The sequence below is a fragment of the Phaseolus vulgaris genome, chromosome 9 (assembly GCF_051622355.1).
Source record: "Phaseolus vulgaris cultivar YP4 chromosome 9, ASM5162235v1, whole genome shotgun sequence".
Classification (NCBI taxonomy): domain Eukaryota; kingdom Viridiplantae; phylum Streptophyta; class Magnoliopsida; order Fabales; family Fabaceae; genus Phaseolus; species Phaseolus vulgaris.
Genome location: NC_143506.1, coordinates 32,444,501 through 32,470,949, shown reverse-complemented (window position 1 = coordinate 32,470,949; position 26,449 = coordinate 32,444,501). Strand labels below are relative to the sequence as shown.

Here is a 26,449-nt window from a genome sequence, read left to right as displayed (position 1 = left end):
CCGAAAGGTTGTACCGAAAGTCTCGACCGAAAGGTTGTACCGAAAGTCTCAACCGAAAGGTTAACTATAAAAAGTAAATAAGTAAAATTAAATTAGTGATTATAGCAAAGCCCATAAGATGGACCCAAATATACAGGTGTGTGTTTTCAAAATGTTAGGTGCAAAAAGAAAATACCCAAGTAACTCTTAAGCCCAATAAGAGAGCCTTATAAATAGAGGTTCAACTCAAGAGGTAAGGGGATTCAATTTATCTGATGAACATAAAACTATAACTGACTTTGGCATCGGAGCGCCTTGCAGGTACACACACCCACCTGTGAGGAGAAGAAGCCGAGAGCACCTAGCTGAAGGAGAAGCCGAGAGCACCTAGCTGAAGGAGAAGCCGAGAGCACTTAGCCGAAAGAGAAGCCGAGAGCATCTACCTTGAGGAGAAGCCTAGAGCACCCAATGTGAGGAGAAGCCTAGAGCACCCAATGTGAGGAGAAGCCCAGAGTATCCAGCCCAAGAAGAGTTAATCTTGTCAACCTGATTCTAGTGTTCTTGGTCCTTGTTGTAAGAACATTAATTAAATAAAAAATCTTATATATATATATATATATATACATGTTTTATTTCATATATAAATTTATAAAAACAGATATTTTAATTATATACTAAGTTTTAATAAAAGAAAAAGTCATATATATAAATTAAATTAGATGTTTTTTTATATTATATATATAGATAATTCTTATTTGCATTATAGTGTAAAGAAAATGATAAAAAGAGTTAAATTAAAATTATCGTATGAAAATTTTTTAAAAATAACAATTTTATTATTATAAAAAATATCCTTTATATATATTTTGTTTTATATGAAAATGAAATAAAACAACATAGGAAAATAAAATAAAATAATCGTAGAACTATCGAATTCAATTAAAAGAAGTAAGTGAAATAAAAAAAAGATTAAATTAAAAAAAAATTAGAAGAAAGATAATAATTATTACTAAAATTTGTTTAAACAATTTGTAATAAATAGTAAGAAATATATATTATTTGTCAAATTATTTTTAGACACTATTTAAAAAAAAATTAAAGTTGATGATTTAAATACTTTTTATAATCAGTTAACTTTTTATAATATATTAGAGATAGATTATGTTAATTTTGAAAGATAAAAGAAAGAATTTGGTTTTGATATTTTTTGAAAATAAATAAAATAAATAAATATCAAGGTACACAGAAGAAGAAAAGAGTAATTGAATATTTTACTCTACGTTGTGAAAAGCCCTACCATATATAACGGCCTCCTCTGTCAAAATTCCCGATGTGTTCAGAATGATGGTAGCGAGTTGTGAGCTGCGATGAACATCATTGGATAATCGCGCACACACACACACACATCACTTATCCTTTCTTTCCGATTTGAACGCTGAGGAACCATCGAAGCCACTTAAATTTTTTTCTCAGATCGCTTTGATGGTTGATCACTACAACAAGTACGGGTTTCTCTTCTAATTCAATTGAAGATTCTAAAAAACCTCTGCGATTTCTCCTTCAATTAAAAACAAGCACGGAAAATTGAATCTAATTAGTTACTTTTGATTTTGGTGTAGGTTGGTTAAACTAGCTGCGAGGGCTTTTTACGATGATCTAACGAGTAAAGGAGAGAATCAACCCAAATCGGGAAGGAGTGATAACAGAGGAATCGCTGTAGTGATTCTTGATGCCCTCACAAGGTTTGCTTTCACTGGAAATGTTCATGATTTTCAGGTTTTGATTGCGGAATAAGTTATGACAAAAGAACGAATGAAATGAATTGGAGATTTAAGTGAAATTTGAGGGCGTAGTTATTTGTAAACGTGGGGCGTGAAAGCTTTATTGTAAATATGTTGCTTCTTAATTTGATAGTGTAGATCAGCTGGGCTGTTTGTTTACTATATTAAAGTGTGAATTTGAACTTTTTGGCGAATCTGGAATCTCGTCTGCTGTTGGATTCTTGTGACTTTTGAAAGAATTTTGGGTGCATTTCCTTGATTGTGTGGGTTCACTTTTGTTCTTTTGTGAATTCTGTTCAGGCGACAATGGGTCAGAGAAGAGGATTTGGCAAAAGATCTCAAATTACACACAAAACAACTTCGCCGAACTCTGCGGTTTTTCGAAGAGGAGAAGATCATTACTCGAGAATATAGGAGAGAGGTAACTCTTGGGTTCTGTCTGTGCAGTTCATTGGTGTTACTTCCCGGATGACACTCTGTTATAAACATATGCAAATGTTGACTCTCATACTTGTTACTTATAATGATCAATGCGTAATCAAAGTTTCTTCCTTATAGGGAATGAACCTAGTTATGTGACTTTGTTTCCTTGTATATATGCCAGCTACAAGGAAACAAAGTCAAATAATGTTAACATGGATAAAAGATAAGGAAACTGAGAATATCTTCTCCCCCTCAAGCTAGTAGTACATATTTGTTGTATGTACCAACCGTACTCCCCCTCAAGCTAGTAGTACATATTTGTTTTATGCACCAACTGTACTCCCCCTCAAGCTAGTACATATTTGTGGTATTCACCAAGCTTGTTGCCTATATAAGCTATCTCTTGGCCTCTTGAGTGACTTAGCAAATATCTGTTCATTAGAGTTCCCAAAACAATGTAATGATCTCCCTTGACTAAGTCTTCCCATGAGGCAACATCATTTTGCCTCAGTTCTCAATCTCGCTAACAACATTTTGCCTGAACTCTCGATCTGACAACAACTTGTCTGAACACTCAATCTGACAACAACATTTAACACTTGCTCTTCTAGGATATTAAATCCCCTCTGATGAAAACACAGTAGCCAAATGTTAATTGTTTGTCATCTATGCATTCAGCTCAATATACATTTATATATAGATATATATTTTAAATTGACATTTGTACGAATAGGAAACTAGAAATATATATATATATATATATATATACATATATATATATATACATATATATATATATACATATATATATATATACATATATATATATATATATAGCACTACACACGGACTATAACATTGATAAACAACTCTTGAAATGAAAAGTCATTCATATATATTTATATATACCTACTGTTACTTATGGATAAGCTTTTCAAAATGTATAGATGAATAGTCATCCAAAACTTTAATCTAATTTATTCTAATAATTATGGTTCAAAATGTTAAAATCTCATAATCATTGAGTTGATAGAACAGAAATGGAGACAGTGTCATTAGATGAACCAGCAGAGTTGCCTTCCCTATTTATCATATTCGTTTCAACAATCACAGGCATAGTTGGTTGCATGTGCTCCACTAAGCTCTTGCTTTTGATTAGCACTATTCAGACATTGTTGGCCTTGTTGCAGTTGATGCCTGAGTGCATACCAATGCAATTTCAAAGATTTTCTTTACTTCTTCTGCATCATACTCTTTAGGGTCTGTGACCTTTTCTACAAGCTCCAACTGCATGCCTTTCTCATACAGTTTCCTAGCTAGTTGAAGAAGCTATTCACGAGCATCGTCCTCATTCTTCACATCAGTTCTCTTATGATCGCTTAAGAAGGTAATCCATGACGGTTCCTAGACAAACGGGGAATCATATCCCACCAAACAGCACATGTACATTAATAGCAAAAGTAGAAAGTTTACCTATACAACTATTACTTTCCCTATATGTGAGATACCAAAAAATTAATCCTATTAGTATAATATAGACAATTAGACCATTTGTTTCTTAGTCCAGGGCACGTGTCCACAGTTTTTAAAGTATTCATGATACTCAAAACTCTCATGGTTTTTCCCCCACGACCTGGGGCATAGCATAGTAGTATCTTTTGAAAATTCAGGTGTCGTTGAATTTTGTTACTGAACCAATTCTAGATGATGAAGCAAGCGTCAATTAAAAAATATGTATTGTGAGGTTTCAGCCCCATTATAACAAAAACAACACATAAAAACATTTTGCACCCCCTTAATCTAGTATTCCCATCTATAGGAAATTTTTTGTAGTACAATCTCCAGAATGGAAAAGCATTGGAAGGAGGGAGGATGAAGAAATAGAAATACTCAAGTTACCAGTGGTAGTGGAACTCCATATTTTAGTATCTTTATAAGAGAAATGGAAGGATGGTCAACAGGATGACTGGGATGACAACCATTCTTATTTTAGGGAAACACTAAGGGTTTTATTAAGCCAATCCAACCTGGTGAGAAATGGCTTCAATTCTTGTATAACCACACGGATGGTCATGGTGGCTTGTCATATGTATATAAAAGGTTTTACTTTTGTTTTTCCTTCATGATGTGACAATCCATTTCAAATATAGCATTGGCTTTTCAAAAGTTTTTCATCACCTAAGAAGGTTATTCCATTGGGAATGAGATAGCACAAAATTTGAAAAGGATATTCGGTAAGAATTGATTTCAATGTTTGTGTGCATTATGTCACATTCCCATCATTTAATTAGATAGGGTGCATGAGATTTTGTTAAAAGGATGAGCGTTTGCATAATGACATCATGCAATTTTAACATACCTTTTATTGACCCTAAAGTCAATTGCACTTTCTAACTTATTATGTTATTGGAAATTAGGTTATTTTACTGAAGGTCAAGAAGTGGAAACATTTGAAAATATTTGCCATAGTGGTGTTAAATTTGTATCTACTACGTTTATACTAATTTTATATGTTGTAACATTGTAGTTCTGTTATGAATATGTTGATGTAATAATATCCTTCAAAATTTGGCCTTTAATGAGCCCACTGGCATGGTGCAATTCATGAAGCTGATCTCCCCTAGTGGGATAAGGTTTTTGCTGTTGTTTGTTGCTATAATATTGGTGATGTTGTCCTGTAATTTCTAGATCTGTTGTATCTTCACATCCATGGCATCCATGCATCATAGCTAGATTATAAATTTCAATATAATAAGATTTTCTCTTCCTTGAATTGCCAATAAACTCATCTTGGTGTTGAAGTTCATAAAGCACATATTGTGGATTATTGTCAATTCATTCTCTTATTACCTTCTTCGTTCCTGTCCCATGATTTAATGCTCCAAATCCCACGACATGAAGCTTTCAGTCCCGTAATCTTTCTTTGAAATTTTGATGATTTGTTTAATAATTCTTATGCTAGAATTTTGATTACTCGGTTACTAATTTAATTTGAACTCTTTGCTTGGACCACTTGGTAGTGTTTTTGTTAGGACCCAAATGCATTGCAAGGATGGGACTTGCCACGTTTTAAGTATAGGATTCTAGTTTTTTATTTTGATAGGGACTTGGGTACGATGAACTGCTTTAGTCTCACTTTGATTAGTATGATATGTCCTTCGGAATACTTAAGTGACTAGGTTCTTCCCCCTTTGATGAAAATGAGCTTTTATGGGAGGGTTCCCTAAGTACCTGGGTGCTTATCTGGTTTATAGGGATTTCGACTCCTACTACATTACATATAGCTTTTATGGTGTGGTTCTCCCAAGGTTCTTAAAAGTTTTTCTAACTGTCATAGTTACTGTGCTTATATTAAATATCTTTGGGTTTGGTCATATTTGTCAGTTTTTGTCGATATTTCAGCTAGGATATTTTAAACTATTAGCGTTTTCTCCCATTGCACATTCAATTGTCTCTGTTTGATTTTATTTTGCTGTGTTTGTCTGAGTTTTATTGATTTTCCTATTAGGCTTGAAGTGTTAGGATGTTAGCTGTTAGTGATGCTAATATCATGCCCTTATTTTCTTCTTACGATCTATATTATCTGGTGTTCCAGACAGCAAAAGGAGCAAAATTGTATAGTGCTGCTACAGCTGCTACAGTTGATGTTCAACTGACTGGAAAAGAGGGAGAAGAGAAGGTCAAGTTGCACACACACTCTTACTGTTGTCTAGATTATGCACAGGTTTGTCTCTTCCCAGTCCAACCCATCTTTATATTTCTACAATGTTTCTCTTTCATGATTCTTGTGATTTTTGTTTTATTTTGAATTCTTTCTTGTCACTGTTTGAGTCAATTATCAATTAAATTATGGCTCCCCCATGTGTAGAAATTTCATGTTGGAAGTTTGTTGCAGATATATGATGTGGTTAGGTACAGAATTCATCGCATGAAGAAGCTGCTGAAAGATGAATTGGACAACAAGAACACAATTGAAGAATATATCTGTACAAAGTGTGGAAAAAGGTTTAAGTAGTTCATTACAATTCCAAATTTATTTCAATATCAATAATTGTTTTATGTTTCCATAATACTTGGGGATTTGAATTATTTTAGATACAATGCTCTGGATGCATTGCGGTTAGTATCTTTTGAAGATGATGACTTCCATTGTGAAAGTTGTAATGGAAAACTTGAGGTAGAAAGTGACAAGTTTGTTGTTCAAGAAGGGCCCGACGGAGATGATAATGCAAGAAGACGACGTCATGAAAAGTTGAAAGACATGCTTCAAAAGATGGAGGTTCTTTTATGATTTTACTATGTTATTTCTTCTATTTTGGGATTCCCATTATGAATCCTTTAGTTTTAAGATTGATTACTTTGTTATGGTTTTCACAACCATTTGCTAGAACTTATTAATTTTCTATCATTAGGGCTCATAGGGTAAGGGCATTGATTTATGAATAAAAAATGTTGAGGTTAACATATTGAATAATTTGTTGGCTTGTTCCCAATGCAATCCTGTACTGTCACACATGAAACTGGTTGTCCTCCTCATTGCCAATAATGGCGATGACAACTCCATGTCACCATCTAAAATTCCTTAGGACCTTTATGCTATACCCACACCTCACACTAGCATCAATGTAGTCTCTGCCTAGCCCTAAAATGTTTTTATGTTCATGGTTCAATTAACCACACGAGAGTGACTATCTTATTAATGGTGCCACTAGCCACAATTTTGTGGAAACCTATGCTGCAAAGTTCCTTGGCCTCCTACCTCATCCAACTAGTGCCCTTTGTGTCATGATCGACAATGGCTTGTCCACAAATCTTACCATCCAAGGCCAAGTTTTTTCTGTTGAGTTCCACATCCTCCCCATATGTGGCACATACATTATTTTGGGTGTTCAATGGCTCAAGAGTCTTGAACCCATACATAACAATGAACTATGATACTCTCATTATGCATTTTCAACATCCAGACCAACATGTGGTTTCTAAGCATGTTACTAATGGATCCAACAAGGTGTCGATCCATCAGTTTGAAGGTTCCATTAAAACATGTACTACTTAAACACTATTCCATTAGCCTTATTGTAGGACCCATTCCCGAACCTACCTTCCTTACTGTATGATGTTGCTAATCATCCTATTTCGACACCTATGGCTATACTTGACTCCAAATGGGACAAAGTTACTACTCCCACCCAAATGTTCTTAGTGTAATGGGTATGTCTAGTACACTAGTTGACATAATGTAGGGGTGGCAATGTGGGCCAGGGCGGGTTGACCCGTGCAAGACTTATGGGCTACTATGTCTAGCTCGTCCCACATAACTGTAAGTCTGCGAGCCAATCTTTACAAATTATAAAAGTCTTAGAAAGTGAACTTTAAGCTTAATTCAACATCACAAAAATAACTTGGTAGGGTGAGGTTTACACCCAATTATTATATTATAGTTTGGTTATATCTCTAGTCGATCTGAGATCTTTAACACCTTTCCTCATGTGGAGAACATCGAGTGTGGGAATAATGGAATGCATGATAGCAGGTGACACTATATACTCAACTAATCTCACTAGGATAAGCCCTTAACTTGCTCTGATACCATCTTAGAAAGTAGACTTTAAGCCTAACTCATCCTTACAAAACCAACTTGGTAAGGTAAGATCTAGACTCACTTATATACTATAATTTGATCATATTTATAGTCAACGTGGGATCTTCAACAAGAAGAGTGGAAAAAAGTTATTGACAATTTTTCATTCCAAATTTGAGTATCTCATAAACAATTAGAAGAATAACTTAAAGATTAACGATTTATTATTTACTACAAGTAAATAAGGAAACATATTATGAAAAGAAAGAGACATTAAAGTAGAACATAATATAATATATAGATTCATACTTGTATATATTAGGTATTGGTGAAATAATGAATAAAAATATTTATTGATATTCAATACACAAACATTTGTACACAATAATAAAAGATTATAAAGAAAAAAAAACTTATATGGATCAAGGTGGGGCTGACCAACCTGTGTGGGCTACAGGTTATGTGGGACAAGCCTATGATCTTAGAAAGTTGACTTTAAGCCTAATTCAACTTCACAAAAGTGACTAGTAAGGTGAGATTTGTACCTACTTATATATTATAATTTAGTCATATCTCTAGTCGGTGTGATATCTTCAAACCATCCTTTTATGCCAAGGACATTGAGCTTGCGAATAGGGCCCCAATAACAAGTGACACAATAGGCCCAAAAAACCTCACCGGGATAGACTATGATAAGCTTTGATACCATATTAGGAAATGGGCTTAAAGCCTAACTTAACCTCAAATCCAGCTTGAAATGTGAGGTTTGTACCCACTTATATACTATAATTTGGCCATAATATCTAGTCGATGTAGGATTTTCAAAAGAATCAATGAGGGCTGAGATGTTTAACCCACCTTGTGTTATTTTATTAGAGGCTGTGGGCCGGCCCATGCGGCCTGACCTGGGCTCTTCTTAAATGTGATGATGTTTGCTCCTCATTCCACCTTGAGATCAAGGTGTCTTTTCCAGCACAGAGTGATGTTATGTTAGTAATGGAATCCAGGACAGTGTCAGCCCACAGACTTGCCTCGATGGATGACTTTATCTAGAAGGGTGTAGGAGTTTGTGATTACTGCCTTAGTATTATTCCTTTTCCCTTTGATTCTTATTTTATGTTTCTTTCTAACACGGAGAACCAATGATTAGTGGTTGTATTTGGTTTAAATGCTATTATGATGAATGAAAACTCTGAATATTCATTTAGAAGTTGTCTTTTTGGTTTTGGGAGGTCTCCTTGTCCTCAAACACTAGGAATATACTGTTATCCTTATCATGGCTATTCAACTTTTGTCCTGTGCTCTTATCCTATGCTGATTTCACTTTAAGAAAACCATTAGAACTTTTTTTATTTTATTTTAAAAGAGATTCAGGTGCAGCAATTAGTTTGATATTCCAATAATTTAAATTGCTAATATTTGATGAAAATGTTTTTTGTATGTCTTTGACTATTTAATACATATTTTGATGCATCACGTACCACTGACATAGACAGCATATTGAGAATGACTTATGTATGCTTAAGTGGTCAGTAATGTCAAAACGAAATCCTTTCATGGTTATAAAATGAAGGGATATGCCAAACCTTTTTTCTTTCTCAATATATGTCAAACCATTTTTTTTGAGGTTAAAGGTGATGGTTTCTGGGATATTAAAGTAAAATGTGCATGGTTCTAGACGTAGTAATAGTTGAAATATAAACCACAGTATAACAGGATATGTAATGGCATGTTGATGATAATAGGTCCAACACCTGAATTATTATTTCGTGTTCTTAAAATGTCATTTAGTTTTTTTGTTGGAAAAGTTGACGAAGCTCTCTAATCTGAAGTATATGCTTCAAAATCTCTCGAAAGTTATAACGGTGTAATAAAAGTCCAATAGTCCTTTAATCCATTAAAAAATTGAGAAGTATTATGACCTGATGTCACGCCCTTGTGCTTTCTTACGTATACAGGACTTGAAAATACCTTTTATTTTTTGAATTTCTTCTAGATATCTTAGACATATACAAGACTTGTAAAATACCTTTTATTTTATGAAATTCGTCTAGATATATTAGAGGTATCACAAATCATTTGAATTTGTTTAATTTTTCCTAGACACTGCACTGTGCTAGCCTTTATTTATTGTTGTTTCTGGTCTGCAATTTATTTTGTTTAAAGTCTGAATATTTTTTTAAGATTTTAGGGATTTGATGGAAAACAATGTTAGGGTTCAAGAGAACAAAGGAAAAGTGAATTTCTGAGAGAATTAACTGTTTTGAATTTGTTATATCAGAGAACTTATAGCTACTCTTTGAATGCTGAGCAAGCAACAGAAACTGTTAATGACATGTGTCTATTGACAGCTGCCATAACTGACTTCTGACTACCCACAAGATAGCACAGCTGGTACAAGCTCAATACAACTTATACTAATAAGTAATAACTAGTTCAGTACTAGCTGGTACAAGCTCAGCCCAATCTGACTACTGTTAACAATGACTATGAAACTTGTGTACTGAATGCAAACTCCATCCTTTTTTCTCTCCAGTTAAATTGGTTCAAAATACATATAAATGATAATCAATAGGTTATACTCTGTTTTGTTGTAAAAAAAAAAGCTAAAATATAATTGGAACTGGTTGCAGATACAACTCAAGCCTTTAATAGATCAACTCAGCAGGGTGAAAGATTTGCCTGTTCCAGAATTTGGCAGTCTCCTAGCATGGGAAGCTCGAGCTAGTGCTATGGGGCGTGCCAATGGAGATATGGCTGGTGATTCTAAAATTTCTCAGCTTGGATATAATGGAGCACCAATGCCTTATAGTGGGGATACCAAGGTAAGAGTTACCTCTTTTAATGGTCATGATTTCTTCAGGATCTAGGCAGTTATAACCTTGCTAATTATTGTGATTCTCATTTCTATTTAATTATTTTTTTCTTGCTTATGTCTTTAGAGGATATCTTGTCCTCCACATAATCATGCTTTTCCTCCTTTTTCTCTGTTTTCCATTTATAATTGAAAAATTGAAATTTCTGACAATTTTATCTGATTAAAGTTGAAGTATGTTCAATACCTATACTAATACTAACTTGCCTAAGTTACGGCTATGCATGCATCTAAGAAATCAAATAGGAAATATATCTGTCCTACAAGTGTGTCCTGGTAATAGAAGTAATATACAAAAGTTACATAATTATTCATTTTATATTTACATCACATCCCTCCAAGATCTTGCATGGATATAATTCCCAATTTGTTATTAATGTCTTCGAAATTTCTCTGTTGCCATCCTCTTAACATATTTTCCATCTAAAGACCTTATATGTGGTAGTCATCGGTTCTCCTTCATGATGTGACAACAATCTCATTGTGTTTCATTCCGTCCTCTTGAACTAGATAGGAGTAATGCTAATTGTAATTTAGTATTATAGTACTGCTCCATAGTCATTTCATACTTTATTGTAAGACAGCTTAATATAATTTTCACCAAAGCAATTCCCAAAACCCTTGTTCCGTAACCCAAAAAGCAGCTTGCATTTGTTTCTTATTCCTCCATGTTACTAAATTTCCACCAAAAGTATAGGATAACTTGGAATTCATCATTCAATAATTAAGCTTGCATAACCCACATTAGTATTGATCTCCTCCATGCAATGTTATTAGACTCAGATCAGAGACCAACTCAGTTGAGGTACTTGGTTAATGGTCACTGGTTCAACCTGTGATTACTTAGTTGAATTGGTTAAATCAGATATATAAAATAAATTGACACTAACATTATCATCTCATTGAAATTCAATGAAGTTTTACATTAGCTCTCAATTGCTTAACATAACCCTCTTGAGTTTTATCTGGGCTTTTGGACTGACTAAGTAAAGATTAGTAACAAACCCCAGTAGTATAGGCAGATTTTTATTGCATTTAAGATGTGTAGAAAGAAACTATGCGATGTGACATTCATAGGTTAATCTAATGGTGTACAAACAGATCCATCGATTAGATTTTGTGTGTACATTTGTGTATATAGCATTACCCTAATGAAGTATATAATTACCAGCAGTTTAATTTAACACTTTTTTCCCTCGTCTCAAAATAAGTGATACATGAATAAATGTTAAGTATGCTGGATTTGAACAGGTTGTGGTGGATTTCAATGGGACTGAAGGCAACAGACATGATGTTAAGTCTGAAACTGAAACATCTCTAAAGGTTTTGCCACCATGGATGATAAAATCAGGGATGGTTCTTACAAAGGAACAACGAGGAGAGGTGAAGGAGGAAATAAAGATGGATGGGACTTCAACTTCCACATCAGCACAGTACTCGGATGACAAGAAATCAACAGTTGATCATGATGACAAAAAAAATATACAGGCATATACTATATGATCAGCTATTGTTTTATTTTTCTTTTATATTGTCTTTTTCACTTCAGTTCCTTGCTCCTTCTGTCTGAAGGTTCTGAAACTTTTATTCACTTATGATCTGTTTTTTTCTTCTTTTTCTTCTTCTTCTTCTATTTACAGGATGAGTATATCAAGGCTTATTATGCTGCTCTGCTTAAACAACAACATGAAATGGAAGCTTCTAAAAAACAAGATTTGACAGATACATTTACTGAAAATGATCCTTCAAGTCATGCTTCTAATCGTCAAGTTGGCATGAAATCAAAATACGAGGAAGATGATGATGGTACTGACTGGGAGCAAGCTCCAGTTGCAGGTATTTTTCCTTTTCGAGGTGATTTGAGCACACATCGGAACAGTGTTTATATGTGCCTTTACAAATCCTGTGCTCAGTAAAATGAAAAGAATATTTTTTCATTGTGTTTTCTGGACACTGTTTCATTTAGATTTTTATTGTAGTATTGATTTGAAAATTTGATTCAATTGCTTGAAACTATATTTTTATTCTTAATATGGATTCTTATTACCTTATATCCATCTTTAGATTTTAGGCCCTTGTCCTTTTTGTCAATTTATGTTTATTAGTCACACTACGAATGATAACCACAATGCCAGAATAATAATTGGGTTTGGAGGGCAGACTAACCACCTATTAGGAAAACGAAAAAGATTAACTGGTGTAGATGTTTTCATTGGGATTGAACTTACTTTTTCTATTATATTGAAGTTGATTCTTTTTAATGATACTGTAATTTATTAAACTGTTTAACTTGAACTACAATTGATATATACTGCTGTTAATATTCAAATTTTAAAACTACAAATTAATGCCTATATAATACTTGTTTATTGTATGAATGAGTAGGAATGTTATTTTTTTGTAACTCTTCTATTATAAACCTTATATATTAGTTTTAAATTCTTATTCAGGAACAGTTAATGGTAGGTTACTCCATCAGTGTTCCAATCCATGTTCTCATGGTCAAACAATAATTAATAGCAAGTTAATTAGTTTGCTTAGAATCAGTTGGTTACCAGTCTTTTTCTGGTTTAAACTTTGAACCACATTCATCTGGTTGGTGTTAGATGAACCTGAAAATCCGTAGCTAGGAAATGCATTTCTGTAATTTGCTGTGACTTTGTTTTACTGGGGTATCCAAATTGTTAAGAAACTTTTTAAGGATGGGAATAAGAAAATTTAGAAGAATCTTTGCTTTTTGACACGAGACTTTGCTAATCCAAATGAGGACAAATTTTGACTTGCATTCATGAATGATTATATGGAAAATTGGATTTTATTCTTAAATATAATGATTGTAGTGAAATTTGAACAGATGACCTCATGCATACTATCGAAACCCCCACCACTGGCTGGTCCTAGTGGTTTGGAAAACTGGATGTATTAAAAGACTATCAATTTTCTGAACCCACTAATGTGAAAATTAAATGTTTCTATCGGGGTTGGGTTATATTGTGTTTGGTTTTCATGATTAGTTTTGGGGTTGATGAGTTTTCTAACTGACATTTCCAGTTGCAACATTGTCATAGTGTATTGTCAATGATGGCTATGGTAAAAACAGTTACGAGGAGGTAAAATATCTAAGAAATTGGGATAATACTGGGGATTACGTAATACAATGCTTGTTGGTAGTTCCTAAAGGTGGAAGAACAGGTGTAGTGGTAGCTTAGGTGATGATTTCAGTAGGGGTGATAACAACTGTAATTATAGGTTGACATGGAACAGAGTATATGTTGAAAATTTAAATGGTTAGGATCTAAAGAATTTCCCATGTTTTATGTCTGAAATTGTTTCTAAAACTTTAATTTGTTTTAGTCAATCTAAATATAGAATCTGAAAGTATACAGGAGAGTATTTTGTCTTTAATCTATTACTATTAAATAAAAACTTTAGCTTTATACATTGCTGTACAAGATGATAAACCTTACAGGTAGGTGCTTAATAATATAAATTAGGATAGAAACTGCAACTAAACCAATAAATTATTAGGATAATAAAGTGTGTTTGATTGAAGATTACTGGTTTTTTCATAAAATTAGTTTGGATTTGTACGTGGAACATTAATAATTGATATTTTTATAATTTTCAAAACTAGAACAGGCTTCTCATCATCTTTGAAATATTTACCTCAAGCAAAGTAATATAATGTGCTATGAATTATATAGTAATCTCTTCCCTTTCCTCTTCATCTCCCAAAGCCAGGAAGTCACATATTCTAGAGCCAAATATTAGAATGTTGATGATGGGGCTACCTATTGTACCTTGTGTATTATTTCTCCGATCACATATTGCAGATGACTGCCTCCAGAAGCTCTAATTTTGATTGTTCCCATTCGAATTTCTTTTTCATGATTTTTTATATTTTTACTTCTTTCACTCATGTTTATCTGGGTGCTTTCATACAGGTACTGGAAATGAAAATTACAAGGTCAATGATTTGAATGTTCAAGCTGATGTTGCTCCAGCAGATGTCGATGAAGATGAAGATGTGGACTGGGAGGAAGGTTGATGAGAAGTTTCTCTCTTTGAACAGTAAGGTCAGGACTCGTACTGCAATCATGTTTTCTGCAAAAAGAAAAATGTATCCTAAAGCCTAGAATTTTGTTCATCAGTCTTCTATTTCAGGTGCACAAAATATAATTTTGTTGGCGTGTAATTTATTCGACAAATGGCAACAGTTATACACTGATATTAGCAATAATGCTATTATTCAGTTTTATTTCCAGTGGCCTCAACAGCGGGAAAGTCCCATTACATTATTTTTTACTCGAAATTGAATTCGGTGTTTCTGGGGAAGTAAAATCTTATGCTTTATTGTACTTTTGAATTTGTGCTACAATGTCTTTGTAAGGCATAAGTAGTCCCTTTCAAATACTTCACCAATGCAATGATCAATGCTATACACATTTAAACAATGCATTGTAAGTTTGTTTTTTTTTTTTTCTTTTTTTGGACAAATCTTATATTTCACTATTCTAATGGGCAAAGCTATTTTGTTTGCCATTAGATTGTTGATATGATTATGTTCGTCGAGGAAAATATTTCTTGTTTAGACAAAGGCAAGTCATTAAAAAAATAACAAGTAAAATTGACCTACTGAAGTTTAAATTTCCTTGTTTCTATATTTACCAACTAAAACTTAGAAAAGTTTATACTAATTTTGTTTTACTAATAATTTTTTTTTGCACTGTCCCATTTTCCTTCGATATGGCTATCATCTCACAATAAAGTAAAAGCACACTATAAACAAGCACATATGTATATACTTCAACTTTACAAAATAAAATAAAATAAAAAATTGCAAGGTTTTCAAAATATGGAGTTTTATAATTCCAAAGTCTAATAAGAACACTTTCATTAATATTACCCATGAGGACGTTCGAGAGCCCGTTTATATGTCAATACAAGATAATCATAACTAATAGGATAAGTAAACATAATTGAATAAATGATACAAAATTATTTAAAAAGTATATTGAACATGTTTGTCGCCTAACAAATGTACTGAATTTTTTTTATCACTTTTATCTTTTCATTTTTTTTTAATTTGTTGGGTTTGCAAGGAAGGAAGAACATTTATATTGTTTGAAACAAGTTTTTAGTTGGCTAAAAATAGTTCACCTTTTATTACGGTTGACTTTCACTGTTTTAATAAATTAATGTGAATTAATCGACTAAAATTAGTAAAAGTTTTTTTGAGTAATTTTAACTCATTTTCAATGAAATTTTAACCGATTAGAAAGTTGAGATTATATTTCATGTTATTTTAGTAGGTTAAAATGTAATTTTAATTGGATAAAAATTATTATTACAACAAAACTATGGTTTCTCATTTAAAACTATCATTTGAAACAAAAATTAATAATTTTGTCTCAACTCCTGCTCTTGTATTTCTTTTTCACTCAAATCCTTTTATTCTATTTTTACATACCACGCTCCACCATTAGCAATGTCGCACATCATTAGACCCCGTGCACACCGCCAAGGACGCCACGCACCACCGTGAGTTGCCAAGAACAACTCTAACCACCCCATATAAAGGAAACCACCTTCTCTCGGGTAGCAAAAGACTCAAAATTCTTAAACTTTTCCTAAGTTTCAAAGCAAAACTCATAAGTTTGTTCCTCATCCAAGGAAGGATCTTGGTAAAGAACATAGAAATTTTTTTCCCATAATGACTTCAAAAAACAATGAAGATTAAAAAAAATGCTAAATTAATTCTCCCTTACTTGTTGATGATGTGTGAGAGGACACAAAATTATTTTTCTTCCTTGATGAATGAAACTTATTTTATTGGTGAAGTCATCGTGAATAGATTTATGATCATATTGTCTGACCTATCATGAAGATATGACATTCTTCCATAGAAATTATGTCACATAAATTTTTTTTCATATTTTTTCTAAAGAGATAGATATGTCACCATCATGATTAACTACTATACCACTATCATTTTAGTTCATTTATTTCAAGAACATAAGTAAACATGAGTAAAAACACATTAGAAAAAATAAATATGACATAGATCCACCATAAATTAGACTCAAAAACTCATAAAAAATAATTGTATCACAAGATTCAATCCAATGATTCTAAAAACCAACCTTATTTAACATTTTTCAATGAATCCAAGCAATATAAATCAAGAAAACCAATTATTCAAGAATAATGACAATAACACAATCACTAAAACAAATCCTAAAAGATCAAAATTGCAGCTTAGATGAGAAAGAAATTTAATCGAAATCCTAGATCATCTACTGCCATACTAGGTACTAGACCTCTACTGCATATATCAGATCCTAGACCGTTTGTATTTCATATAAATACTGAGACCATCTATAACAATAAACTTTATTCAAATAATACATAAAAGATAGAAATACTTGAAGACATTGTAAAACAGACGATCTATTTAAAGAGTTCTTGTCTATCGAATGTAAATGTCTCATCCTTAAAGGGTCTATTGTATACTACAACAGAACATTCAAAAATGCGAATAAACCATCTATTTTGTTTTTGTTATCAACAAAACATAAACTCCACATAGATTATGTACTTGGTGCTTATTCTGAGAGTGAGATAATACACAACTTGAGACTTTGTATACTTACTCTGGATAGATATTGATATTCAAATATTCAAATAGGTCATGAAGCCAAGTGGTACTGAAAATACTTGAGTATTCGCTATTATTATATTACACACTGCAATCTACTCTTGGCCATTAAATTTTTTTGTAAAAATATTGTAAATTGTTTTATAAACAATCAGATGACAACATCTTATAAGCTACACTTTGAAAAGGTTTTCAAGATATTTTAAAACTCTACTCAAATCCACGTTTTAGAGTTAAAATTGCTTGTTTCACATTTGTATAGTTTTACTGATGCTATGGACCCTTCAAAGATGAATTATCATTTCCATTATAGACACTGCAACCTAGGCATACAATATAAGTTTACTAACTTGCTGCGAGAAAGGAGATAGAAAGGTAGTGCTTGTTAATAGTTTTACTGTTTTAGACTCAACTCTTTTACTGCAACGCTAGGTGCTGCTGCTGCACGCAAGTTCAAATTCGAAGATCAGAAATAATAATGTTGCTTAAGGAGCTGTTTTGACTATATATGGCCTATACGATCGATCGAGCGTCTTTCAATGCATGACAACGACGCCTAACCACTCACAATTCATGATCTTAAAATCTACTTTCAACACAGTTCTGACAAAAGTTGTGTTCAATTATGCAGTGGCAGTACCATGTGTTCCACATATTTAGTAGTAAAACAAAACACTGTTGGTTAAACATTATGCATGGGTTGTGATAAGTACCTACACACCACAGCTTAAAATAGCTTGCTATAGCTATAGTAGATATTTCATGAGTAATAATAAACTTGGAATGTTGGGGAAGCACGTTCTGCCACCCAATTTTGGTCTACTAAGCAAATTCAAACCTGCTCTATGCATACTCTGGCAGCGATGTGAGGAGCAAGAACTGATGACTTACACATACAAGTTAGCACAAAACAAATGTTTCTCAGATTTTCACTTTTTCCCATCAACACAGAAGAAATTATACTTACAAAAAGTATTCCCTTTATGTCATAATATTGGTTCCATAAATATAATTGTGAACTTTTTTATTTAATTAAAAAACTGAAACACAAACATATAAAATAAATATATATATATATATATATACCTTTAAATATAAACATTCCTTTTTATTTTAATTAAAATTATATTAACCTTCAAAAATCAAAGACAAGGTTATTTTGGTAAATCACTTAATTATACAATTGAATTTTATTTATATTTCAGTCACATTAGTCGCACTATCTACAAACTTTCTACTTATTTGCAATTTGCACTCACTTTTATAGTGTGTTTGGATTGGAGAATGAATATTTGAAGATTTAAGGGAATAAATGTGTTGGGAGTGGATTTGAGAGGAAAGTGGAATTGTTTGGATGTGGTATGTTAGATTGTGATATGTTAGAGTGTATTTGTGATGAAAAATTATTGAAATTTGTGACTGATGTGTTGATGGTGAAAGATTTTTTAATTTTTAAAAAATATATAAAATGTAAGTTTACAAATTTGATAAATATAATAAATTTTAATAAAATAATTTAATATAAAATAATTTAGAAATATACATTAGAATTAAAATAAATTTAAATTAAAAAATTAATATTAAATATTAATAAAAATATGCATTAATAATTAAAATTAATCTTTTATTTATTATTTATATTATTATAATATAAAAATTAATATTAATAATTAATAAAAAAAATTATAAATGTTATATATATATATATTAAAATATATTTGTATATAGAATCAGTATATAATTTATTAATTTTTATAACAAAAATAATGTATACTTCTCTTCAAATGTCTTCATGAAGGTAAAGAAAATTTTAACCAAAAAAACTACATTGTTTTTCGTGTTTTTATCTATTTTTTTCTCGTTTTTTCAACTTTCATGGCTATTTGTCCTTCCTCACAAGCCTTGATATAAACACACCTTTAAGTTACTTTTCCTACGTCAAAATATCCAAACAAACTCACTTTCCACTTTGTTTTCCCTCCTTTCCTTCCCTTTCCACTCTCACTCTCATTCAAACAAAGTGTAAAACTATAAAGAAGAGAGAGAATTTAAAAGTGGAGTAAGATGTATAGTTTGTTTTAACTCAGTTACATTGTATTTGGAAGGGTAGATACACTATTGAAGTTATTTGCATAAAGAGAAAGTTATGTTACTATTCATATTTGGTATGAGTGATTTACGTTGAAATGAGAGTAAAGAAAAGAGAGGGGGCAAGGAAGAAACACCACCTTTAAAATGAGAAGAAAAACGTGGAAAGTATGGCATGAATGGTGGATTTACACTTCTCTCCTAGCATGGTTATGGTGAGTGTGCATGATGGAAAATTTGGCTTAGTAGTGAAGAAAGCATGGTGTAGGGCTTCAACATTACTGATAACATGTTTTGGTAGGACTATAATCAATTATGCATGAGGGCATAATCGATTATGTCCCAATATGTAATCAATTATACATACAAGCCTAATTGATTACATGTTGAGCCATAATCAAATATACCCTCGTACGTAATTGATTATAACTCATTTCATACATGTTATTTTGATAACAAAGGCTAGGTGCATAAACTCTATCAGAGTCTTAGTCATAGGAGAAGTTGTAGAAGTCATAGTCAATTTGGATGTCGAAAATTATCCTTGAAAGAATAATGTGGATGTTGGTCTAGTAGGTGTCATCATTGATAAACATTGAAATTTTATTGTTTTTATAAACATTGATAAAATGTTTGGTTGACTTTTTAATATTATTTTTAACTTTTCAAAAATATAAAGTTAAGAATGTATTCTTATAAACATCACAATTTTGAGATTTGTTCCAATAAATTTATTGATAAAAGATTTGATTTTCACTTTTCAATATTATTTTTAACTTTTCAAAAATATATAAATTAAGAATACAATTGTTTATTTTCATTTTCTTGTAGTATTTTCATATTCTTGCACTACAAGAAAATTATGAAATAGAAACTAATTATAGAGACAAAAAATAATTAGTTGCTATAGTGATTAAATTAGAGACCATTTTAGGGACTAAATAAATTTTTGATTTCTAAATTAGTTTATATTATTGTTAAATGGTTTCTAAATTGGTATCTAATTAGCAACCAAGGTTTTTGCTACCAAATTTAGAATCTAAATAATTGGTACTTAAAACATTGGTTGTTAATTAGATACCAATTTAGAAACTATTTAACAATAATAGAAACTAATTTCGAAAACATTTTTTTTAGTTTATAAAATGCTCTCTAATTTATTTATTATTGCAACTAATTATTTTGGTCTCTAAAAGTTAGTTTCTATTTGATGATTTTTTTAATAGTATTATGTTTATTTTAAATAAGAATATATTAATCTTAACAATTTTAAGATAAGAATATTTTCGTAAATCACTAAATTATAAAATTAAATTTATTTATATTCGAGTTACATCAATCACATTATGTATACACTTTCTGTTCATTTATATTTACTCTCAACTCACTTTTCTTAAATCCAAATAAATTACAATTTTTATTCTCTTTCTCCTCCTTTCCTTCCCTTCTCACTAAACCTAAATTAAAAGTAGATTAGTAATAATTTATATACATTTTTTTTTTAACTTATCATGACATCTTATATCCAAACAAAATTGTAATACAGTTATCAAACTTAAAATCACATAATATTTTAAATGAGTAGTTGGATCCTAATAACATTTTAAATTAGATAAAACTTTAGAGCATATCACTACAAAAAATAATGATGATAGAATTTTCAAAAAAGTGTTGCAAAGAACAAAAGAGAGACGTTATATGAGGCTAGTGTGTGCTTAGTGTCCCAATAAAAATGAAAGCTAATCTTTTGGTGGACACTAAAATGAATATAAAATTAAAATAATTATTAAGAATGGACTTTAAGCTAATTCAACCTCATAACATAAAACCAGGCTTATAAGGTGAGGTTTGCACCCACTTATATGTGTGAGACTATATATTATGGGTGGTCTGATAAACCCAACAAACAATTGCTATAATAAACTCGAAATGACTCTGATACCATATTAAGAAGTTAACTTTAAGTCTAACTCAACCTCATAAAATCAGTTTATAAGGTGAGGTTTGTACTCACTTATATACTATGAAATGTCATAATTTCTAGTCGATGTGGGATCTCTAACAATAATTAAACTTAGCGTCGCCATTGGGGACACTACATGAGAAAGCAAATGTGAGCAAATTGTCGTCATTAGGGACACTACATGAGAAAGCAAATGTGAGTAAATTGTCGTCATTGGGGACACTACCTGGGAAAAAAATTATTGGTGTCGTCTAGACTTATGCTAAATGTAATAAAATATTAACTTACATCCACTTTGTGTCCCCATTTTGGATGCAATATCATTCTGCAACTTATTTTTTTATTGCATCTACTTTGTGTCTCCATTCTAGACACTAATTTATTATTATTATTATTATTATTATTATTATTATTATTATTATTATTATTATTATTATTATTATAATTTTTAACTTGCGTCTACTTTGTGTCTCCATTCTATACTCGATTTTATTATGTCACTTAATTTTTTCATTACATCTATTTTGTGTGTATGTTCTATATGCTAACTTATTATTATTATTATTTTAATAATTTTTAGTGTGAGTTAAAGATCTTCATTATTGATAGAATATTTGATATTTATTTTTGTGTCCAATTTTGAATAGATTTCCTTTTTATTAGTGACTTATTTTTTATACCTCATACTTTGTGTTGACAGCAATAAATTTTTCTTTTGTAGTGTATTAAAACAAATTCATGCATATAGGATCAATGAGTTGCAGTGATATAGACTCTCAATTTTCCAGTTCCGACTTCAAATAATCTAGGAAGGTTAAAAATATATGACTTCTAGGAAAAAAAAGTTGGGTTAGGCAAAACAATTTTACAACCACAATGATTATTAGTATTTGATGAAAACCCATGTTATTATTACCGTTAGTAAAAAAGGACAGAGAAAAAAGTTAGACAAGTGTTGTAGGGTAAGATTAGCTGCACCAAAAAGATGGCCGTAGTACTGCTGCAGTGCAATTATTTTCTTGCCCTAATCATATTTCTTTCATCCTATCCTTCCCACTCATTTTCTATCCCACCAACTCCCACAACTTCTTTCATTCTAAATCAAAATAAATTAATAATGGCAGAAGAATATGTAAAAATTAATGAAAACTAAAATAAAAATACTTATTTTCAAAACCTTCTTCTGTTTATTTCCTTACTATTTATCAAAAAAATATAATATTACATTCATTTATTTTTGTTCTATTTCTAGTGCATCTTTGTCGACACAAGAAAACACAAAGGACGCCACTGTGCTTCTTGCTTTTTATTATCATCACTCATCCCATCCCTTATCTCCACATGTACGAACATTCAATCAATCAATGACAAACGAGGCACGCTTTGGCATTATCCCTCCGCATTAGGGTTTCTCATTCACTGTTCACACCCTTTGCAGCACCCTAGGGCTTCTCAGCTTTCGTAGAGACCACACACAGATCTGCACAATTTTACTTCTCTAAATTATGGATTTGGTTATGCGTACACACTTTTATGGTCACTTTGCAGAAATTTGTTACCAAATCAAAGCTTATGAAAAGCCTGAAAATGGGGTTGCTTCATGTTTGGGATGTGATCCAGATTTGTAGACTAAAAGTGTTGTACGACATGTTTTGGAACACTGAATAGTCTCAAAGATTAGGTGAAGTACCTGGAAACAGTGTACATTCCAATGTTGCAGAGAGCAGTTGCGGGTTTGCTGTTTCTGGAATTGTTCTTTTCTCTTATTCTTCTCCTTGAATAGTTGCCAAATATTTTCTGCTGCTTAAAATAATGAATATATAGTTTCTCTCTCTCAGTATCTGATTCTGATCATATCACTGCATTCCCTTAGTCTATGGATCTATACATTTATGAAGGGTACAGTGTGTTACTATAGATATATATAGTCTGTGCTAGGGCATTCCGTAGGTGTTCCTTTGGGTGAAAAACCTCTTTTGGATCTATCTAGCATCATAAATGTATTCTTTGACCAATCAGATTTTGCTTTTGAACCTTTTGGTTTTCTTTCTGGATGCTGAATGCTGAATGCTGAATTTAGGGTGCACATTGTTTTTCTCCCCTTTTCTTTGTTCTGCAACACCATCATATTTTCTTGGGGTAGAATAATCAAGGCTCTGAAGGCAGCTCTGGGAATTTGTTATCTTTAGCTGGTTTTTCTGAAGCTTGTGTTGTGGCGGCGACAAAGAGCCTGAGAATTTGGGTAAAGAATAACAGAAAATTGACGTTATCAAACTGAACTTTTTTTGTTTCCTTTTAGACTGAAATAATTGTTGAAACTACTTTGATTCCCTATATCTCTAGTAGTAGAAAGAAAGTGGGGTTGGCGTTTTATGCAGAGAGGGAATCTAACATTTCTGTTCCTTCCGATCATACTTTTTTTCCTTTCTCTCAGCAGATATATATGGCTCCGCTAGCTGCTTAAATTTCTGAATTAGGTCTCTCCTTAAATCACTTCAGTTAGATGAGAATATGAATAGTAAGTACAATGGTTTTTTTTCCTACCATGCTTTATCTCCTTTTTCTTTTCTTATTTCTTCTTCTTTTTGCTGTAGATTTTGTAATGAGTTTTCCTTTAACATGAAAAGTTGAGAGAGAAAGAGAGAGAGAGAGATAATTCTGAATTGGAGACCAATAAGCTGGTGCTACTTCCCATCTTGTGCTGGTATTATTTAATATTCAACACATTTATTTATCATCATTTTCAAACTTCTCTTTTATGGACCACTTCCACTTCTAATGTTATTTGATATATATATATATATATATATATATATATATATAATATAATGTATGTATGTATGTATGAATGTGTAGGGCTCAAAAACACAACTTTAACTGCATCATTTGATGTTTGCAGTAAAGTCTGTGATAATATCAATCTTCTTGGTTTTATCTGTTCGGAGCTTCATCGTTTCATAGGGAATTGTGCACCATGCACCTCTGTAAGTGGTCGTTAAATTTAAATTGAATTTTATCCCTTAAGAAGATTACGTTATGGTCAAAAACATTCTGTGAAATGAACAAGTGCCAGTTTTGGTGATTATACTAAATCCACATCAATGTTCTATATGCTTTGAAACTAGCTCCTGTAGTTACTCCTAACAAATGAAAAAGTATCTTTTGTAAAGGATGAAAATGAGAGTAAAAAATTATGTATTTTTCTTCTTTATTTGATTGAAGAGAAAGTGAAGAAAGGGTCGACTTTTAAAAATTAAAATTAAAATTAAAACTTTTCTTTTTATTTTTATTTTCCCTTTATTTGAAATTTCAATCATTCTTTCTCCTCCTGGCTTTTTCTTTCTCACGATTAAAAGATAGGATAAAACACTAAAGTCCAGAGTGGGTAATAAAATATTTATTTTCACGGTTCAAAATAATTTAGAGACGTACAGAGTAAATTTTGTGCTTTAACAAAAAAAAAAGAGTTCATAAAATAAAAACACATAGACAGAGGGTCGAAAATAAATTTTCTGTTAAAAAATAAAATGAAAAAATAAGGTGGAAAAGCACAAGAATGTACTATATTTTAAGATGCATTATTGGACCGTGTAATTCTACTGTAAACATTATTTTCAATCTTAATTGTACTTTAGTTTCTATTTTTAGACGAGTTTAGTTCTTGTAATTTTTTTAACTATTCAAACTAAGAGTTTTATTTCAAAATCTTATCAAATTCTTAACAGTAAAATATAAATGTTAACTAAAATAATTCACAAGGACAAAGTAAGAGCAATTCTGAGTACAAATACATTTAAATAAATTATATATTTGTACAACTTTTACTTTTTCTTTTTGGAGCACAATAACATTTACTTGCATTTTAAAAAGTATAATATGCATTAAACAATTTATTCGATGAAAAATTAAATAGTTTTCTTTAAGACACTATATATTTAATTTAGTCAATAAGAACTTTTCATTGAATCATTGAATTGCTAAAATTAATATACTCTCACACACATACACAGAATTCAAAGAAATTAACATTACAAAAATTATTCAAAAAAAATCCTTATACAATGCTCAATAGAAAAATGCATAAATATTTTAGGTTAGCATTATTTACATGTTATGTATTTTAGAACAATCTTTTATGCATCCTTTATTTACATGTTTATGTAAATTAATAAAGGACATATACCTTTGCTATATTTTTCCATTATTGTTTATATAAATTAATAAAGGATATATACGTTTTTTGCTGAGTATGTACAAACATTCTAATGTTGTGAAGGTCTTTAAACTTAATTAAATAAATAGTATTAGATTTTACTTAATATGCAGAGATATTTTAATGAAAAATCGTAATAAAATACTACTTTGTTGAGTGGCTATTTATATATTCTGTATAATTGATTAATAGTTGCGAAAAACGTATATAAGTGAGGTTAGAAAGATTTTACAAATCGTTATAACTTATCGTTAAATTATTATTTGTTTCCACTGATTGATTAATAGCTATAAATAATCTATGTATATGATCTTTAAAAAAGAAGTGTTTTATAAATGAATATTTTGTTTTTCTTTAACCAATATTTTTTCAGGTAAAAAAATCATGTTCAATTGATGGAATAAAATATTTTTTTGGTTGTTTGTTAGTTAATAAGTGGTTTAACATGGAAAATGAAATTCTGCCAACGTATATAAAATTAGGAAGAAATTTGAAGATGAATTTTATTTCAACTAGCATGTTGTTCCATGCATGACATACTTTTCATTTTAAGTCAAAATTAATAAATAAATATAGATCAAAGAGAAAGGTGTTAGAATTATTAATTATCATTATGTATCTTATTCTATTTGAATAAGCAATAATTCTTTTAAAATGTTAAAGAAATTATAAAAAAACAATTAAATTAAATTAAAACTTTATTAATATTTTGTGTCTAATTCAAATTCAAATTATGATTGATAAGATTAGAGTAATATTAAAATTCAGTTTTTTTTAAAAAAAATACCACTATAAGATATAAATGGAGATGGAACCCAAATAGTGACCTCAGTCACTTATTTTATATTGAATAGTTTTCCTTTATAAATATTTGTTATTAGAATCTAC

The 26,449-nt window shown here is 31.1% G+C and overlaps 1 protein-coding gene and 1 long non-coding RNA gene across 7 annotated transcripts; both read left to right on the top strand.

Annotated features, from left to right (window-relative positions):
• The first annotated feature begins 1,234 nt into the window (after positions 1–1,234).
• LOC137820083 (uncharacterized) lies at positions 1,235–15,093 on the top strand. 4 transcript variants are annotated; one of them, XM_090294728.1, is made up of 11 exons: positions 1,235–1,481; positions 1,599–1,721; positions 2,061–2,181; positions 5,779–5,907; positions 6,079–6,188; positions 6,279–6,462; positions 10,398–10,589; positions 11,891–12,127; positions 12,280–12,475; positions 14,584–14,710; positions 14,791–15,093. In XM_090294728.1, the coding sequence occupies exons 1-10, from the start codon at positions 1,462–1,464 to the stop codon at positions 14,685–14,687; spliced, it is 1,416 nt and encodes a 471-aa protein (XP_090150854.1). In that variant the 5' UTR covers positions 1,235–1,461; the 3' UTR covers positions 14,688–14,710; positions 14,791–15,093. The 4 variants fall into 4 exon arrangements, with proteins under 4 accessions (XP_090150854.1, XP_068479975.1, XP_068479974.1 ...); XM_068623874.1 differs by having other exon boundaries at positions 14,584–14,715; positions 14,804–15,093; XM_068623873.1 differs by having other exon boundaries at positions 14,584–14,715.
• Positions 15,094–22,681: 7,588 nt separating this feature from the next.
• LOC137822914 (uncharacterized) lies at positions 22,682–24,459 on the top strand. 3 transcript variants are annotated; one of them, XR_016515354.1, is made up of 4 exons: positions 22,682–23,590; positions 23,786–23,866; positions 23,943–24,052; positions 24,248–24,459. It is a non-coding gene; the product is annotated as an uncharacterized LOC137822914 (long non-coding RNA). The 3 variants fall into 3 exon arrangements; XR_011083023.2 differs by having other exon boundaries at positions 23,451–23,590; positions 23,783–23,866; XR_016515355.1 differs by having other exon boundaries at positions 23,451–23,590; positions 23,783–23,866; positions 24,205–24,343.
• The last annotated feature ends 1,990 nt before the right edge of the window (positions 24,460–26,449 follow it).

What these genes read in the sequence shown, in the direction of transcription:
- LOC137820083 (XM_090294728.1), top strand. Translation starts at nt 1,462, where the DNA reads ATGGTTGATCACTACAACAA. An exon ending in ATTCTTGATGCCCTCACAAG is followed by an intron (nt 1,722 to 2,060) that starts GTTTGCTTTCAC and finishes AATTCTGTTCAG; the next exon opens with GCGACAATGGGTCAGAGAAG. An exon ending in ACATGCTTCAAAAGATGGAG is followed by an intron (nt 6,463 to 10,397) that starts GTTCTTTTATGA and finishes AACTGGTTGCAG; the next exon opens with ATACAACTCAAGCCTTTAAT.